Here is a 17,928-nt window from a genome sequence, read left to right on the forward strand (position 1 = left end):
ATAGACTCAACAAGTCACCCTTTTATTGAAAATACCCTAATAGAATATAGTATTGGACCATATATAATCTATATCTAGGGTACAACTCGCATCCAGTATTATTCAATCACACGAATTGATCAAGTACTCTGTTTTTGTGTTATATTGCTACTTGCGAAGCAGTATTCTAGGGAAACGTATTGAGGCTACGCGACAAGGTAAGAGGTTGGAAGTAGAACATTTTTGAAATGCGGTAAATTGTTGGAGGACTGTGATACATGTCAAACGATACTGGTAAGCAACCACAGAATTCCCCTTAGCTGCTGCGGAGGTTGGCTACTTCTTCGCCGCAATAATGATCGAGTGACGCATGACGGGGTGGTAAGGTCTGATATCCACGACCTTCAGGCCCGCCTGCTCGAGGAGAGAGTTCCACTGATCGAGATTCCGCTCCAATGCTCCTAGCATCATGAGCATATGCAGATCTAAGGAGGCTGGGCCCCTATGAACTCCAGTATTTGGCAAGGCAATATCGTCGATTAGGATGAGGGAGTCGGCACTCATGGCGGGAATGATGTTCCTCAAGATGTCAACCGCCTTACTATCTTCCCAGTCATGGAGGACGGTACGGAGATAGTAGAATTTTGCTCCTGCATGTTAAAGGTAAGTGTGGGCTCGAATGTTTCCAACGTCAGGGGCGGGAAATGGAGGATGGAGCGTAAGACTCAGCTTGCCTTTGATTGGTTGAGGGTTGAAAAAGTTATGGACCATAAACTCGACACCTGGAGCCGGTGGAGCAGCCTTAATGGTTTCTTCCAAGTCTTGGACGATGATACGGCCTGGAAGATCGGGGAATCGGGCCCTTAATCGCACTGACTGATGACCGATGCTGCCTCCGACGTCTACGAAAATCACTTGGTCAGAGCCGCCCGACGTGAGCTCCGTGAACGGCGCCACGCTTAGCCAGTCGCCTTCACGCGGCACACTCATCAGGGACTGGAATGCCTGGAGATGTTCCGGGTGCTGCTTCACCCAAGGGAAGAAGTCGAGTTCCGTGTTAAACCCCTTATGCCATGCGTATTTTCCGTCCGCGGTTTTCGCGTACTTCGTCTCCCTGAGGAACTCGGGCAGCGCCTGAAAAACAGGCCCGGCGGTATTGAAACTTCATCGACGAAGGGAAGAAGCGCAGCTAGTCAGCTATGTAGGGACTAACTAGCGAGCGCTCACAGAGCGGTGGGAAGAGCCGAAAATTAAAGCTTACACATAGAACATGCTATCATGAATTTTTGGATCCGCCAGGGCTCTAGTCGAGTTGTTTGCCGCGTAACAGTCTTTGCTCGTTTCCGCAACGAGGCGGACTGATGCGAGATAGCGCAACAGGCGCCCGCAAAGCTGCGGGTCTGCGCCGGCTGATCGTGCCAGATTTTCCACGCGGAGTGGCGCTTCCGCCGCGGCTAGCAACTTGAAGAAACCAAGGTCACAGCCAATGCGAACAACAGCGATTTCGAGGTGCTGGTAGAGGTGAAAGGAAGTAGTTAACTGTTAGCATCGGATAAGGATTGGGCGAATGTTTTCACTCACTAAATTGAACATGCGCACCATCAGGTCGGATGGAGTTTCAGTGGCATCCGCCTCGGCACGGAGCGCCTCTTGCATATTCATCCGGGTGGCCTCACGAACTACGGCCTCGTTGCCGTTAGTATGGGAAGTAGCTTGTTCCATGTTGGCGTGAGCAAAACTCGACTTCGTGTGTTATATAATAGAATGGGGAAGTTTGTATCGTTGAAAATTTGTATAGCCAGTAACTAGTGAATTCGCTGTTATATATATACTCCGTGGTCGCACTCTTTTTTCTGTCCTCCATCTTCGAGCGTGGTGTGCCCGGATTCCGGCTTCACAGAGCGGGACTCCGCCTCGTGCTCCACTGGGTAACTACTTAGTTAGAGCACAGGAGCTCGGATTCCGGCCCCTCTCTGGTAGCTAGCTAGTATTTTTGCCCGAGGTCTCCATCAATAGTTAATCACGTAATGTAGACTCAGCAAGGTATAGCGGAACAGCAACAGGAGGTAGATTTCCGCCGAGATATCATGTATATATTTTGTCAAATTAGAGCACGTCGGTTAAATGAATAATAAGGATCGAGAGATAGAGATAGAGAGGTCCTTTGTTAGGCTTCCGTATGGTTGGGCGAATGGGCGATTTGGGCGGGTCAAGTCTAGACATGAGAATGAACGAGCCAAACAAAACCCAAACTCATCCCAAACTATTTCTTATCCTAATAATAATGGGTAAAAATTGGGTGGGTAAGCTCTGATGAAAATAAGCATGGGCTAGCCCATGGGCCCCAGAGTCTATCTATTTATAGAGAATTGTTTACTTCACTACCTTATTAAGCTTAATTTAAACACCTTTTGCCTACGTATATTTGTTCGATACAACAACGTTTTAACCAATAATATCTGCTTCAGCTGCCTCCGTTTTGACACATTGTTAAGCAGTTGAAAAATAGAAAAAAAAAAAAAAAAATTGAGTAAAATGCTTATGCTGTCAATTTCCTGGGTGGCTTTTAGTTAACCGACCTGGTACTCCGTATGAGTATAGCTCTAAGTATATGGTACCTCATCGTGATTGATTGTATAGTTATATTTGGACCACCAATATCCCCATCTGAACAACCACCGGTTAAGTGAACGACTGAGAAACAAAGAACTGGGATATATAGCTATACTTCCGCGATAGCTAGCTTTGTATAAGCTGTACTGCCTGCAGTAAGACCTGAATCAAGCTCAGCAAAGTCCCAATTCCACCAAAAATTAACACCAGCCAGAATGTTAAGAACTGCAGAGTGTCCCTGCGGTCTCGTATGAGATCGGCGATCGAGGTAGGCTTTTTATCCTTGAGTTCCTTTGCAATAATCTCGATTCTCTGTTGCAAAATGGGGAAGTCCTGAGAGGCAAAATAGACCAGCTTGTCTACTGGTAGGCTAAGATCATCAACAGGAGGTAGCTGCTTGCGAGTGCAGAGTAATGGAAGCATGGAATCAATTGGGTAGCCTTCCTCGCTATGAAGACGGAAGGACTGTCGGAAAATTCTCCTGGACTTTGCTGACTGTGCAAAAAGAAGTCTGTACGATAACAGGACCTCACCCAGTAAATGTGCAATCTCCTCTTTATCCGCGCGAGGATCTACATCATGGCGAGCGTTGCAGGCGAAGCTATATATGGCGCCTTTCTCGGAGGAAAGCATCTGTAGACAAAAAGACGGATAGCGAAACAGCGACAACGTCCTCGTCGATTTATCGTAATCAAGATGTAGTGCCAGCATATCAACCCACCTAATCCGAACGCCCAGCAAGGCAGTCAACAGGTATGCATTGGTATCTGCCGGGTATAATGGTACCCAGTTCAACGCAGACTTCCCGCTTTCACTTGCAAGCGTTGGTTCATTCAAAGCTCGAGTTGGCAGTGTATTTCCAAATGCCTTCATTAGCACCCAAAGCGGCCGATTTGATATAAAAGAATCCATCCTGTAGGTGTCAAACACAAGCCCTGGTCCTAGTTGATCGGACGCTTGGTGTATTTCGAAGTAATGAGGAGAGCAGGTGTTTAACGATGCCTGATATATCATCGAACGCCAACCAAGTATGGTAAATATTAATACATTCTGAGCTGGTAGGTTCTCTTCGGACCTTTCAAAAATTTCGGTGTTTTGGAGGTGTTTCCTGATCTCATCTATAGTCGGTCCGTCTTCTTGAAGGATGAATTCCTCTATTGCGCTGATGAGTCTATCAATTTGGGGCTTTGCTACCGGTGACTCTCCTGCAACCGTGAGATGTTGTAGGAGAGGAGGAAGGTTTTCCAATTGCTGAGAAAGCCACTCATCATACCAACTCATATTAAGGGCAATGTCGGTTGTTCTGGATGTTCGAATTCTTATCATGGCCCTAATCTCTTTCCTCCGGCTGACCACAAAAGTCTTCGCCAATGTAATTTTTGACATTATGTCGATGAATCGAAATGCAGTCAGACATATAAGATGGGTATAAAGCGAGATAAAAAATATATGACAAGTTAACTAATGAACTATATAACTATAGGGATAATATTGAGAAAAGATACGTCATGAGGATGGGGAGTATATCGTATTTATATCTCGGCATTTATTCGATGCTGAGGTCCGAGAAGGTGGGAGGTCATTGACAATTGTAATATATTCAAGTGATCTAAACGTGGAAATTTTTTAGATTTAAGAATTCAGTTAACTGCAGGGAGGTCTGGCTAGCGAGTAACCACAGTAACCGTTTAACTAACAGAAAATGTTAATTTAACTAGTTAAGTTAGCCGATCTTGGCATGCGGGGCGGGACGGCCCGTTTGAAGCCCTGACCATCAAGTAACTAAGGGAATTCCATCTTTGTTCCACCACCCCCAAAATTCTGATAAGTTAACGGTTGTTGTGAGAAAGGCGTATGCATAACTACGCAGTTGCTAGCTATGATCGAAATGCCTCCTTTATCTCTGCCGAGTTCCACTTCCACTGAGAGCCGGATATATTCACAATGGCAATTATCGATAGATAGATACTACCTGGAGTTGATGAAAGGAGGGGTTTACACACGAGATATTGACCATAGGCTTTGGAACACTCATAGTTACGAGGATCTAGCAGATCAGATTCAGGCTGGTCGTTATATGGATTCTAAAAGTTTTGAAGATCTCATAGATCTTCTCCGTTACGATCTTGAGTGTTTCGTTAAGGTCGTCACAAGTGTGATGGAAGGGGAAGATAGGGTTGCGACTGTAATATGGGGCTCCATTAGGCTTATTCTAGAGGTAAGGTAATGTTGTTATTCACATATATGCCATCTGAAAGCCTACTAAGTTCGGTGACCAGTTTGCTCAACCCGTGCCACGAGAACTTGGAGATGTGTTCAATGAGTTCAAGGGGGCGTTCCCTAATTACGGCCATTATTCCCAGGGCTTTCCTTGGACTCCTGCTTTGAAAGACGCCTGGCTAAATACACTCACGGAATTACTACTTTTTTTTGCATTTATGATTTCTTATTTCTACAACAATCCAAATACCGTGAAGCGTCCTAAAACGTGGACTCGATTCAGGGTTGGGATATCACAGCGCATTCCGAAGCTACAGTACTCTTCCGAAATAATTAATGACATTGGTCGTGCTATCCGTGTTTCCATTAGGAAAAACATGGAGGATTCGTTAAAAGTACCTGGGGGCGGGAACGTATCGTGGCAGCATCGAGCCGAACCAAACTTTCCATGCCATATTATACCATGTAATCACAATGCCAGATTTTGGGGCAGAGCAGCCGAACTGGAACTCTTAAGAACTGGTCTTGACCCTAATAGCAAGGTGGAAGAGAGTGCTAGGGTTATTGCAATTTGTGAAATTGGTGGAGTGGGTAAAACACAGTTGGCATTACATTATGCAGAGACATCGAAGCACCTATACGATATCATTATTTGGATATCGGCTGAAACGCAAACTAAAATGATTCAAACCACCGATGAATTTGCAGCAAAAGTTGGGCTGCCGAAAAGAAACAGTAGCGCGAGGGAATGGAGTTCCTTGGAGCAGGTACGCAACTGGCTAGGTACAACCCGAAAGAAATTCCTCCTTATATTCGACGGTGTGGAGCAAAAGAGCTTGCTTCACCTACTATGGCCGGTAGGTATTGGATATTCCATCCTTATAACCTGCCGAGCATCTCCACTTGCATCACGCTTGACGACAAAAGTAATTCAGCTTCCATGTTTTCCTGTGGATGATGTGGAGTTGTTCTACTCGTTGACTGGCCAAAAACCTCTGGACGATGTGGAATCAATTGCTGCGAGAGACTTACTGAAACTTCTAGGAGGCTTGCCCTTTGCGATGGCCCAATTAGGACACTTCATGAGAAATGAAGGTTGTTCCTATGAGGAAGCCTTGGGAGTATTTAAAAAATCAACTAGGGATCTATTCACAACAACCCAAGCAACGGAGGGATATCAATATACCTTGGACACTGTGTGGGAAGCTTCTATCGAGAACCTTCCAGTTGAGTCTCAAGATTTGCTGTATTTAATTGTGTTTTTCAATCACGATATTATCCCAGAGTCAATACTCACGGATCAAGAAGCTAATATCGCAGATCCGAGATTGGACTTTTTATATGACGTCTTCAAGTAAGTGCAGTTATTACTGTGTAAAATGATAAAAGCTCACGTCAATAGTTTCGGGGATGCCAAAGCTGGTCTTATTCGCGCGGCACTGGTAAGACGCCTATCAAGCCACAAAGCTCTATTAATTCATCCTCTTATCCAGATGAAGGCACTGCTAAGGATGTCTGTAATGGAGGCTGAGGTATTTTTTGGATATGCGGTAAAGATGTTATCGAATGGTATTTCTACCACATTGAACGAAGTATCTCAAGAACAAGGCGGAAAACAGGCTTCATGGGAAACATGGAAAAATATCCTTCCACATATCAACCGAACGATTACCATGAAACAGGACAATGAACTCTATGTCAACCAACCAGAGGTTTATGCAGAGCTTCTATTCCGAGCAGGAACGTAAGTGGAAGACTTATTCCATTTAACTCAGGATCTATTGGGATTAACCATCCGTAAAAGGTATCTGTGGGAGACGGAACAGCCGGTGATAGGAATACGGATTATCGAATTTGGGTTGAGCCTCGACATAAAACCCTTCACAAACATGTGCGCACATGGATATCGAATCCTTGGTCATACAGCTTTGGATAGTGCACAGCCAAAAAAGGCTCGGTCGTCATATCTTCAGGCCCTCAAAATATTGGAGCAAATTCATGGGAAGAGTTCGAAGGAGGTAGCAGATGTATGTGACTCGATTGCTTGCAGTTATACCGAACAGGGTATGGTTGACGAAGCCCTCCAATATCTCCGGAAGGCGGTGGGTATCCATAACGAAAAAAATCCACTTCTTATGAGCAGGACTCAGGCAATACTTGCTTTGGCATATCTCCGAGCATGGCAGCTGGATGAATCTCTTGATGCCTTACAACAATGCTGGAGATTACAAAACTTGACTGAAGAGCAAGTTATTCAATCTAGATCTCTAAAACATAGCGGGGATACTATGCTTCTATCACGAATTAAATTTGCCCAAGGCCTGACAGAGGAAGCTAAGAAACTCGCAACGGCAGCCATGAATATTCGTCAAGAGGTTTATGGAGGCAACGGGCCACGGATAGCTGATTCAAGATTTATCATTGCCGCGATGTCGGAGATGGAGGGTGACAATGTGCAGGCTGCGGCACTTCTACATGAAGTAGTCGAAATGAGCAGGGAGAGAGCCGAGATGCAGCCACATCTTGCACGGTCTTTATGGTTTCTAGCAAGGATTGAAGAGAAAATAGGGCATATTCCCGAAGCACAACAGCTCAAAGTAGAGGCTAAAGCAGAAAGAGAAAAGATCCAAAATAGAGAAGGAGACGACGGAGATAATGATGAGGCTTTTATGCGCCTCGTTCCATGGATGCTATGGTAATATCATCTTTTCTAGTAGACGCAATGAATGAGAATGAATAATTGTGGACGTTTCCAATAGAAATAGAAATAGAAAGATGAGGTTTTGTTAAGGTTTCGGAAAGATAAAGTTTCCCGGAGTAAAGATTTACCGATAAAGCTTAAATTGGCTTATGTAATTAAAATTTTGTCTTTGATTCGAAAAGAAAAAAGTCCGCAGAGTTGCTATTGCTTGTCTTTATATTTAGATGGGAAAGATATACAAACCAGTCCTGTCTGTTATCCGACAGTTAATTTTTTAATTCATGAAGCGCAAGCTAGATGAGAATGATGTCCCTACATCAGCAGAAACGACGGAGTCGAAAAAGCCTGCAAGGAATTTTGAGGACTTTGGACTCGATCCACGACTGCTTCAGGCCTTGACATCACAGAAATTTTCGAAGCCGACATTAGTCCAGGCGGAGGCTATTCCTTTGGCGCTCGATGGGAAGGATATACTCGGTATGAGACTATATCTATAAAAGTTTATAAGCCAGTCGACTAATTCTCCATTGATTGTAGCAAGGGCAAAAACCGGATCTGGAAAAACAGCAGCTTATCTGATTCCGATATTACAGAAAATATTGCAGAAGAAAGCGGTAATTATATTTTGGAGGCATTGGAATCTATTATCCTTTATTAATTGTGATTGCTAGGCCGACCCCGCGTATAAGTTGATCTCAACTTTGATCCTAGTACCAACGAGAGAGCTTGCCCAACAAGTACACAAGACCGTAACTGCGTTTTCAGAGTTCTGTTCCAAGGATATACGGTCAGGGAATCTCACACAGAAGGTTTCCGATGCTGTCCAACGCGCGCTTCTTGCAGATTTACCGGATATTGTTATATCTACACCCGCGCGAGCAATTGTGAACGTCAATAACTCAGCATTGGCTTTGGACAACATATCACAAGTGGTTATTGATGAAGCTGATTTGGTTCTCTCATATGGATATGAGCAAGATATGCAGAACCTGGCGAAAGCAATTCCGCGTGGTGTTCAGACTTTCTTGATGAGTGCTACACTGACGTCTGAAGTTGATACTCTGAAGGGACTCTTTTGTAGAAGTCCTGCTATCTTGAAACTTGAAGAGGCTGAGGACGAGGGCGCTGGTATAAGCCAGTTCGCAGTGAAGTACGTTACTCTTTACTAGCATGCGGTATCTCTAAATTGACTAACAAATGACTTGCAAGGTGTGCGGAGGACGACAAATTTCTACTCACATACGTGATATTCAAACTGCAGCTCGTGAAAGGCAAATGCATCATATTTGTCGGTGATGTGGATCGATGTTATCGACTCAAGTTATTCCTGGAACAATTTGGTATCAAGAGTTGTATCCTCAATTCAGAATTGCCAGCGAATTCTAGAATACATGCTGTCGAGGAATTCAACAAGGGTGTTTATGATATTATAATTGCTGCCGATGACCAAGAAGTCATAGGGAAAATCGAGTCAAACAAGAAGCCATCCGAGAGGGAAGAGCCTATTACTGATGCTGCTACGGAAGAAAACAAGGATCTCAGCGAACCTGAAGAAGTGGAAGAAAAGGCGGCACCATCCAACAAAAACAAGAAACGAAAAAAGTCAGGAAAGGAGAAAGACTATGGCATTTCTCGAGGAATAGATTTCCAGGATGTTGCATGCGTCCTCAATTTCGACCTTCCAACGACTGCTAAATCATATACCCACCGGATTGGCAGAACTGGTCGAGCTGGAAAAACCGGGATGGCGCTTTCATTTGTTGTTCCATCTGAATTGTATGGAAAGCACAAACCAACCATTTTCCCACCAGCGAAGAACGATGAGTCTGTCCTTGCTAAAATAGAGAAACGACAAGCGAAGATGGGAAGAGAGGTGAAGCCCTACCACTTCGATAAGAAGCAAATAGAAGTGTTCAGATACCGAATGACAGATGCCCTTCGAGCGGTGACTAGAATAGCCGTTCAAGAAGCCAGGGCAAAAGAGATTAGACAAGAACTTGTCAAGAGTGAGAAACTCAAGAGACATTTCGAGGAGAACCCCCAAGAGCTACGCGAGTTACGCCACGATCAGGAACTTGGGTCTGTGAGAGTGCAGAGCCAGTTGAAGAATGTGCCGGAGTATCTAATGCCAACCAAGGGGAAGAGTTCATTAACGAGTGAAGACATTGGGGTTGTTGGGCTACACAAAAAGAAGGGGAACAGGATTCGGCAGGCTAGACAAAAGAACAAGGCTCGAGGGAGAATTGCAAAGAAAGGCGGCGCTGGACGAAAAATTGATCCATTGAAGTCGTTCAAGTCAAAGTAAAAAATGGGCGGTTTGGCTTGTTAATATGAAAATACCCAATGTTGTATAGCTGAGCGTAGATATTATTATAAACAAGACGCCTATTCCTGTGCATTAATGGCTTTACAGATGAAGACACTATATTTATATATTTAAAATTCGCTCTCGTCTCTCTGATCCGTCAGAATAATGTATCCATTTCCCGCGCCCTTCAATCCTCGCGGTTTGAATGCCCTTACCAACATCTTTGATCCTCTCAAGTGTGGATTTGAAGGATTCTCGCTCTTTGCGGAATCTATCTTGTTGCTTTATCACTATATCCTCGTCCACTTCCGTAGCGGATATGTTATCAGGGGCTGGAGCCTCTGGGACCCATCCAGGACCAAGTCCTATCCACTCTATTCCTCTCCACGAACCATTCCATTCTGGACCTGAAGCACTGTGAACCTGTCCATAGATGTCAATTCCATTCCAGCACAATGCTGGGATCCATTCAGTGCAACCTTCTAGATCAAGCCATTTAAGGCCATAGGTTACCCTTGACAATTTTGCCAGGACAATTGATGCTTCTGTCCAATTATTCTCGTAGGAAGAATATACATCCGACGCTCCATATTGAAAAGAGAGTGAATGATGCTTTGGGTGGCTCACGCTTGCCGTTAGAGCGTTGGGTTTCAAAGTTGGGGTAGGCCAATAAGCAAGAGAAAGATGGGTTAATGTTGGGATATGAGAAAGAAGTTTCATAAGTGAAACCCAGCTTGCGGATTCCGGAGCTGGAGATGCCAAAGAGAGAAATTTGAGGTTACCGAAGGCTGTCACTTCAGGCCGGCCTGGAGTATGGGGACTAGGACTTTGTGTCTCTAGGTCAGCTTCCTCCTCCCAGGAAGTGGGAACAGGTGTGCTCTCCCTATGTTTTGGTATATTGCTTTTGATAAGCTTGGAGAGCTGTTTCAAATTAAGCCAGTATCCAATAGAAAATCCCAGGTCTAGCCGAGTCACTTCAGCATTGTCTTCAGGCCCGGACTCCTGGGTCAAGAATAGAGGTTCTAAACCCTTCATGTTGACCCCCATCGATAAATGATCTGTGTAGACGGATATATATGTCAACAGGAGCTGCCTTATTGATACCGGTAATGTTGACAGAAATGTTCCATCATATATAAGATGCCAATCCCAGTTTCTAGCCATGAACCGAAGTGTGGTGTGTAGTAAACTGTCCTCTGGCGGAATCCTTGCGCCGGGAAGGCGATCGAGTCGACGGCCAAACTTGAAGCCACGGCTTCTCAACGTACCCCCACCGGGGGCATCTAGGCCAGCATTTGATCCTGTATTAGGGGTTATCCAGCTTAGAGGAGGAGGTGGACCCGGGGTTCGGCGGACTCTTCGCTGTCCAATTGCCTGGCGGGATGTAGTCGGTCGAGGTCGGGGAGGAGGCGTCTCGGGAAGTTCTAAGATGTTTCTTAGAGACGGATGAACCGTTCTAGGCGCTAGTCTTGCCTGTCGTGAACCTGTGGCATTGGAAGACGCATTTCGCATCTGCTGAAGGATTTCATTGACTGATGATTGACCTGTTGCTGTCTGGCCATGGCTGGGTGACCTGGTCGACTGGAGGGAAGGATGGGCGGCAGGCGTTGGTTTTATGGATGGAGACTTGTGTTTTTTGGGCATAGAGAATGAATGAAAGGAGATCTAACTTGGTCGGAGAAGACCAGGACAGGCTGAGGCCGTACTTTATATTCCGTCATGTCGGGTTGCTTGAAATAATGTGACTGATTCCGTATCCGTATCGACATCGACTTATTTTTAAGTGGCGGCTGAAAAGTGCTTGGCGGTTTGCGACAGCCTCAAAACGTTGGCCCAAGCTGCATGTACACTTCCTTGATATTGATATGTATACTCGACATAAACTCAAAGTAAAAGTAGAATCTAGATGTCTCTAACCAGAGAGCCGTCATCCATCCTGCCTTCTCTCTTGGGCCCCTCTCTCAGCCATGTCTCTGCCATGCTGGCCTTCGGATCTTCATCCGGGAAGCCTCTTGAACGCCGGACCTCGAGAACGAGATCCCGAACCTTTCTCGTACACTCCAGTCGAAGTTCCGTGGCTTCATCTCCGTACATAAGCTTCTCATTCAATATGCCAACTGCGAGAGGTTCAGAGCTTCCTTGCTCCGATTCCCTTTTCAGCTTCTGCCATTTGCTTCTTAGCTCTCCAAATATAGCCTCCGTGTCCACTTTTTCTCCAAACGTGACGCTGACTTTCTGGTTTATGCGAGGAATAAAACGAGGGAATCCACGGTCCTCATGCATAACACCGTCCGTGCCTTCGATCCACATTGGGACGATATCTGGACATTCAGCTGGTTCCAATATCAAGCGAGAAATGCCCCATTTGAAGTAGCGCATAGTTTTGTGTGCTGACTGGTGTATCATCCCTTCTGGAAAGATGTGTATCCAAGAGTAGGAGTTGCATGCATATGTAGATGGAGCTAGAAAAGCATCCTCTCCGTTTGTAGTAAAAGCTGTAGGTACCTCCGAAAAAGGATCAACACAGGTATTGCTTATGCTCCATCGTTGCTTGTCTGCAGGAGCCCCGTGAGGGTCCACAGGGAAAGGTCCCTTGGATAATAACCGGATCGCTTGGGTTACTGTAGGCTGAAAGAGCCCACCGCGAGAAGAATGGAAAAGTCTATGTGCTGGGAGAACCTGCCCGTATGTAAAAAACGCAGACATAAATCTATGTAGGTGAGTTAGCACGCCATCATACCCGGTGACTTCCGATCAATACCTATTTTTAAAACAAATATCATGGCTTCCAAGAGCCCATCTCCGATTGCATGGCCGGAATCCCCAATGACTTCGCAACGGTATAACACCCCACATCAACGGATCGTCCATACTATAGCACCCATCCGGGAAGTTTCAGCCCAGTGTTCACGCTGTATGCGCATGCGAAAAAGGGGCGACCTCAAGCTACCTACACACTAATGTGATTTGAAACTGCAAAATCAAACCAGGAAAGTCAGTATCCTGAATTCATTACCGCACTCGGCCAAGTATATAGATAGAGTAGCTAACCAGTGATTAATCCGCGTGTCCTCAAGCTATCATCTTGTCGCGACTCTAGCAGCTTCAAGAAACTATCCAAGCCATTGACTTCCGTGGTATTGAGCGAGAATAGAAACCCACGACATAGTGCCGCAATACTCAGCGTAGTAGCGGAGGACAGAGACCTCCAGACGGAGGATGGCTGCTCGAGCGTCCCATCTTGAAGCTGCATCGGGATCTCGGAGGGAGGTCGACTCGATAAGGCGAGCCGGGAGTAGATCCAGTTTATTAATTCATGGGATGCTAAGGAGCGACATTAATCCAATTGATGGGTTTGTATATAGACAAGACATAAGAAAGAAATGATATGGTACAAGATAGCAACCGTCTGGCGGGTTGAACGTCGTATCCAAAAGGCCCGAAGCTGCTGTTTGGTCATATCAGAGTTGGGGATGTGGCGTGCACGGACCATCCAATGATCTCCCAAAGGAAAAAAAAAGTCACGGCTTCAAAACTTCATATATGAAAGCTCACGAAGAAGGACATTGAACGACCTCCTTTCAGCGTCTGATACACGCCAATTCCACTCAAGATGTTCAAGCCTACTTCCCCTTTACTCAGTGGTCTATTATGGTAGGCTCAATTGTCCCGCGCCAGCGCCATTTGGCCCTTCCGGCGATTCCAAGATGGATAACGGCTAACCTGAATCTTTTCATTAGGAAAATTCCCTGGCGCCTGTCCAGTCCTCAGAAAGCTAGACAACGAAAGCGGCTACGAGCAGTTGACAATGTTGTTGATACGGTTTACGCTGCGCTGGAAAGAAATGGACTCGGGGCCACGAAGCCTGTAGAGCGATGGTACCGAGAGATGCCTAGGGAGGAGGAAATGCTACCACGAGACAAGTACACAATTTTCGACCGGAAAGAGAAGAAGTACCGCAAGGGAATACATAGTACGTTTTATCCGTGCTGGTTTAGTGGCTTACAGACTTTTGGGGGGTGGTTATTTTGTAGCGTGGTATGAACATATACTAACTGCTGGTTTCTTAGAACTTCCCAAATGGACTCGTGTTAGCCAGAGAATTAACCCTCCTGGTTTCTAGAGTTGCCTCTTCACGCTTTTCCATCGATATATCATCTCTGTTTGACGCGGATACTGGCTCTGCGCTATGTATAAATACCTTTCTTCCTCGAATATGTGGGCATGTATGGAGTTTTTCCCTTTTGGCTGTCCTTCTACGGTTAGACATACACTGAATGTGCGTGTGTACTATTACTGGATTATTTTCTCAAATTTTATTAGTGATTGATGATCCTACGGATATGCTGAACCCAGAGAGACTTGTCCCGTTTCTAGGGATATAACAACTGGCCACTCCATTTCTCCGTATGCAAAAACGAAAGATGAACAGATTAAATTAGCTCCGAACGGTAAGAATAATTTCCATGAATGCTGTGGTTCTGTTTGGTTCAGCCTTCGTCTCGTTGATGCATCGACACTGGATCAGTGGTACTCCGTGGCTGTAGTGTTGGACTATCCGCTCCCTGTAGACTGACCGCGGATCTTGAAAGAGTGCTTCTTAAGGAATGATGTAGGCTTACAACCCCCCGGCCCGATTTTTCAGACCTCTCAAGCTGCCTGATTTTCTGGTACTGCTGGGCACTGAGCCTTCTTGCTTCCCGAGCAGCTCTCTCAACGCCGTGATATATGCCCTTTCCAGTTCTAACAACACACCGGCGGTTGGCTTTGCCTTGAAGAACTACCCTCCGGACCCTATACAACCGGGGAACGTTCTCCCAGTACTCGAGCTTCTCAGACCAACCACCAGGCCCTTCGAAGTATTTCTGTTTCTGCTTATTCGACATTCCGTGTCCTTGTGGGGGTTTCTTGAGAATCCAGCTTGCTGGGTCAACGTTATTATCAGCAGCCTCTTCAGCTGAGCCTTCGAGTAATTCAACCTTTGGAATCTCTTTCGCTCCAGAAGACACCCTCGCTTGGTTGACTGCTACCCTCCAGGAATCTATCCGTGGCGTAACTGCTCTGGCTCTTGGTTCAGGGGTAAGGTCGGGTATAACAGCATTGCTTTTACCGCCAAACGCCTTCTTATTTACTCTGGGATCACTCTGTATTCTTTTTTTCTGAACAGTGAGTCTTGATGAAGGATCCATTACAACCCAAGTGGCCCGGTTGAGCCAATGGTTGTGGAGAAGGAGAAACGCAAATGACTTTCGACCTGGGTCCATTTCACTCGATAGCCACTCGAGCTTTCTATCCAAATTGTCGACTAGACGTACTTCAGGGCGGCTCAAGCAATTCTCGAGAGGAGGTCGACGGCGTATCCCGCGGCATTTGCGGATGCGAAGAGTATCTTCTCCTGGCCGACATCGTGGTCTTGGTATCTGTCTCCTGATCTCTGGAGTAAGACGATTTGGCAATCGAGGAGCCGGCTGAGTCCCAGTATCATAATGATGAGACTGGTATATATCTGAGCCAGACCCTGATGATATCATGCTTTTGAGAGCAAACGACATTGCTGTGCCTGGTCGGCCGGCATGGCCCTTGAGAACTCCAGGAGTATCACCAAAGGTCTGACATTGCATCCTTGCACCCCATGCTCTATATTTCCAGGAAAGTGATTTTTCGCCATGTGTCTCGTCCATGGAATTGCCCATGCTCAGGATGCTGCTTCGTCCATGCCTTCTTCTAGTATGGAGTGGCTGAGTAGCTGGACTGTGAAAACGTACGTGGCGTGAGTCATCATAGTAGCCTTCGGAATGTGTTTTTCGAGCTGCAGGGCGAGGTGGTGCTTCGCTTCCTACTCCATACCCACTATTATCGAAGGACTTGGATCGTGTCCTCAAAGAGGGCGAAAGGCTCAAATCGGTACGCCGTGGTACATTAAGATCCTCATATTCCATGGCTCTGCGGTTATGGTGTCTTCGAAGGGTAGACAAGCGGCTCATTGCGGGAACACCAAGCTCAGGGTTGGCTTGTGAGTGCGAGCTGGGCCTCAGTCCGTTGACGGCATATCTCATCAACCGCAAGGGAATACGCCGTAGCCGACCCTCATCTTCAGCTCGTTGCCTTGATTTCTCACCATCTTGGTCCCACCATATCCAACTATAATCCGCATGCGAAGACCTCCAAAACATGAACTTCCTAGCCCAGCGGAATTCCTCTTTCCACCGCTCTTTATGATAGTTATATTCCATAGTGGGAATCCATCCGTACCAGGCTCTAACGTGATGTGAAGCTGCACTCCGTCCTCCTCCAGTCACCCTTGAGCGCGTAAATGAGCGTAGAAATGTCCCTAGTTTCCAGTAGAAAACACCGAGTATGAAAATGGACACCGTTCCAATGAATAACAGAAGGAAAGTTCTCAAATCGATACGTTCGTCCACGGGCACGGCCCCTCCTGGGCCGTTTGGGTGGCGAGGCGGTTGGATGATTTCCCGACGCTGAAGAGAGATGCAATGCCTATATATTGGAGCCATGGATTATTGGTCTTGGTAACGCAAACACCGGCCACAATGGTACCACCAATTGCAAAGTCGAGCGTAACGAGCGTATGGGCATCCAGTTCAAAGATTTGGCTTAGATGAATTCAACTGTAGCTGAAAAACGAACGTGTTTGACCTTTGGGATAGCGGGTGGAATGTCGGGCTCAACCCGGGCGGCTTCGACGTCCGTGTGCTCTTGACCAAACCAGTCCGCAGCCTTCCAGGTAGCAAAGACAAGTAGAACAATAAGCAGCCAAGAGGCAAAACTCGTTATAACGAGAATCAGGAGATGTTTCTTATCCATGCATGTGGGAGGTTGGCCTGTGGGTTGAGAAAAGAGTGTAGCGCAACGTCAAATAGCAATTAGTGGTATAAGTTAAATGATAGAGGAGCCATGTATCAAAGAAGTGATATATCACGACAACCAACAGCTTCTTGTCAATATCAGCCTCTTCGATGGTTGATGTATGGAATATCAGCAAAGTTCCCGCCTATATTGCGGCAGGAGCAACCAGGCCCTTGGTAGTTCTTTCTCTGATTCGCATTTTCCACATCTTACCCTCTCTGGTAGCTCTTTCCGTTCTACAAAAGAGTTAAACTACCGCGCTTATCTGTCGAGCTGTCTTTCATCTCTGATAAATCTGTCCACGCTGTAGATAAGGTATCACCACCACTGAAAAAGGGGGATCTCCTCAGGGCAGAGAAAAGCTTGTGACGGGGTATCTTGTCTCTTGAAACAGTATTCTCAATAAATATCTTTTTTTCGGGTATCACGGAAATCAGCTATCCGAAAGCTTTCTCTTTCTGCAGGCTGAAAAATAGCAGATCAGCCCCTTCTCAGTGATTTGGCCTGTTCTATCATCTTTCCGATCACGTCGTGCAAGCGAAATATTCACAACGGATAAGACAAGACAGGCCATCATGGCTCTACTTCTTAGTACCCATGAACACGCCCTTTGAGTTGGTGTTTAGGCCCATTGGCAGTGGAGAGCCAAGTGAACCCAAGGCCAGCATCCAGTGTCTCCCCTTCAGGTGACACTGATTAGAGTCCAGAATCCATCTCTCCACGGCACAACTTGGCACCTGCCGTAGTTATTCAACTGCCTGCTTCTAAAGTAATAACTTGCCATAAGGCCAATGATTCGTATCTTAGATACATATACAGCCAGAGATGGGGGATCCTTTCATATGCCAGCTTTTCTAGGCATGTAATATTGACAAGTCATTGGCATCCTTGGGCCAGGATAAGGGGCGAGTATAGAAGTACCATGCAAGCCGACACGCTGGGAACTATCCTGGCCGCCTAAGAACACATCCGTGGTCTAAGTATAAAACAATAATAATAATATCCATCGACTCCGATAGTGGTTGCTGACCTCATCCGAGTGGCCACGTGATCTTCAGATGATGCTTGGCCTCTTAGATAACCGAGGCCCCAACCCACACATCAACCGTCCTTAGTGGTGTAGAGGTAACATCCGAGTCTCTCACACTCGTGCCCGGGGTTCGATTCCCCGCTAGGGAGCGCATTCATTTCTTTTTTATTTCTTTTTTATTTCTATTTTCACCACCCCATACATAGGTGA

At 46.1% G+C, this 17,928-nt stretch overlaps 7 protein-coding genes and 1 pseudogene across 8 annotated transcripts; 3 read left to right on the forward strand and 5 right to left on the reverse strand.

Annotated features, from left to right (window-relative positions):
- Window positions 1–2,718: 2,718 nt before the first annotated feature.
- Window positions 2,719–3,978, reverse strand: ARB_00558 (uncharacterized protein; the record flags this gene model as incomplete). The annotated part of the gene is made up of 1 exon (XM_003012968.1): window positions 2,719–3,978. The coding sequence occupies one exon, from the start codon at window positions 3,976–3,978 to the stop codon at window positions 2,719–2,721; it is 1,260 nt and encodes a 419-aa protein (XP_003013014.1).
- A 502-nt stretch (window positions 3,979–4,480) lies between these two features.
- Window positions 4,481–7,511, forward strand: ARB_00559 (NB-ARC and TPR domain protein; the record flags this gene model as incomplete). Its single annotated transcript, XM_003012969.1, has 4 exons — window positions 4,481–4,810; window positions 4,872–6,166; window positions 6,215–6,556; window positions 6,749–7,511. 4 exons carry the CDS (start codon window positions 4,481–4,483, stop codon window positions 7,509–7,511), a joined length of 2,730 nt encoding a protein of 909 aa, XP_003013015.1.
- A 283-nt stretch (window positions 7,512–7,794) lies between these two features.
- Window positions 7,795–9,818, forward strand: ARB_00560 (uncharacterized protein; the record flags this gene model as incomplete). Its single annotated transcript, XM_003012970.1, has 4 exons — window positions 7,795–7,990; window positions 8,107–8,127; window positions 8,279–8,663; window positions 8,723–9,818. The coding sequence occupies 4 exons, from the start codon at window positions 7,795–7,797 to the stop codon at window positions 9,816–9,818; spliced, it is 1,698 nt and encodes a 565-aa protein (XP_003013016.1).
- A 123-nt stretch (window positions 9,819–9,941) lies between these two features.
- Window positions 9,942–11,465, reverse strand: ARB_00561 (uncharacterized protein; the record flags this gene model as incomplete). Its single annotated transcript, XM_003012971.1, has 1 exon — window positions 9,942–11,465. The coding sequence occupies one exon, from the start codon at window positions 11,463–11,465 to the stop codon at window positions 9,942–9,944; it is 1,524 nt and encodes a 507-aa protein (XP_003013017.1).
- A 258-nt stretch (window positions 11,466–11,723) lies between these two features.
- Window positions 11,724–12,527, reverse strand: ARB_00562 (uncharacterized protein; the record flags this gene model as incomplete). Its single annotated transcript, XM_003012972.1, has 1 exon — window positions 11,724–12,527. The coding sequence occupies one exon, from the start codon at window positions 12,525–12,527 to the stop codon at window positions 11,724–11,726; it is 804 nt and encodes a 267-aa protein (XP_003013018.1).
- A 1,732-nt stretch (window positions 12,528–14,259) lies between these two features.
- Window positions 14,260–16,054, reverse strand: ARB_00563 (uncharacterized protein; the record flags this gene model as incomplete). The annotated part of the gene is made up of 2 exons (XM_003012973.1): window positions 14,260–14,340; window positions 14,444–16,054. 2 exons carry the CDS (start codon window positions 16,052–16,054, stop codon window positions 14,260–14,262), a joined length of 1,692 nt encoding a protein of 563 aa, XP_003013019.1.
- Window positions 16,055–16,436: 382 nt separating this feature from the next.
- On the reverse strand, window positions 16,437–16,646 carry ARB_00564 (uncharacterized protein; the record flags this gene model as incomplete). The annotated part of the gene is made up of 1 exon (XM_003012974.1): window positions 16,437–16,646. The coding sequence occupies one exon, from the start codon at window positions 16,644–16,646 to the stop codon at window positions 16,437–16,439; it is 210 nt and encodes a 69-aa protein (XP_003013020.1).
- Window positions 16,647–17,796: 1,150 nt separating this feature from the next.
- On the forward strand, window positions 17,797–17,867 carry ARB_00565 (annotated as a pseudogene). The gene has a single exon. The product of its transcript is annotated as a tRNA-OTHER (tRNA).
- Window positions 17,868–17,928: the final 61 nt, after the last annotated feature.

This window comes from Trichophyton benhamiae, assembly GCF_000151125.1.
Source record: "Trichophyton benhamiae CBS 112371 chromosome Unknown contig00142.0, whole genome shotgun sequence".
NCBI classification, from domain to species: domain Eukaryota; kingdom Fungi; phylum Ascomycota; class Eurotiomycetes; order Onygenales; family Arthrodermataceae; genus Trichophyton; species Trichophyton benhamiae.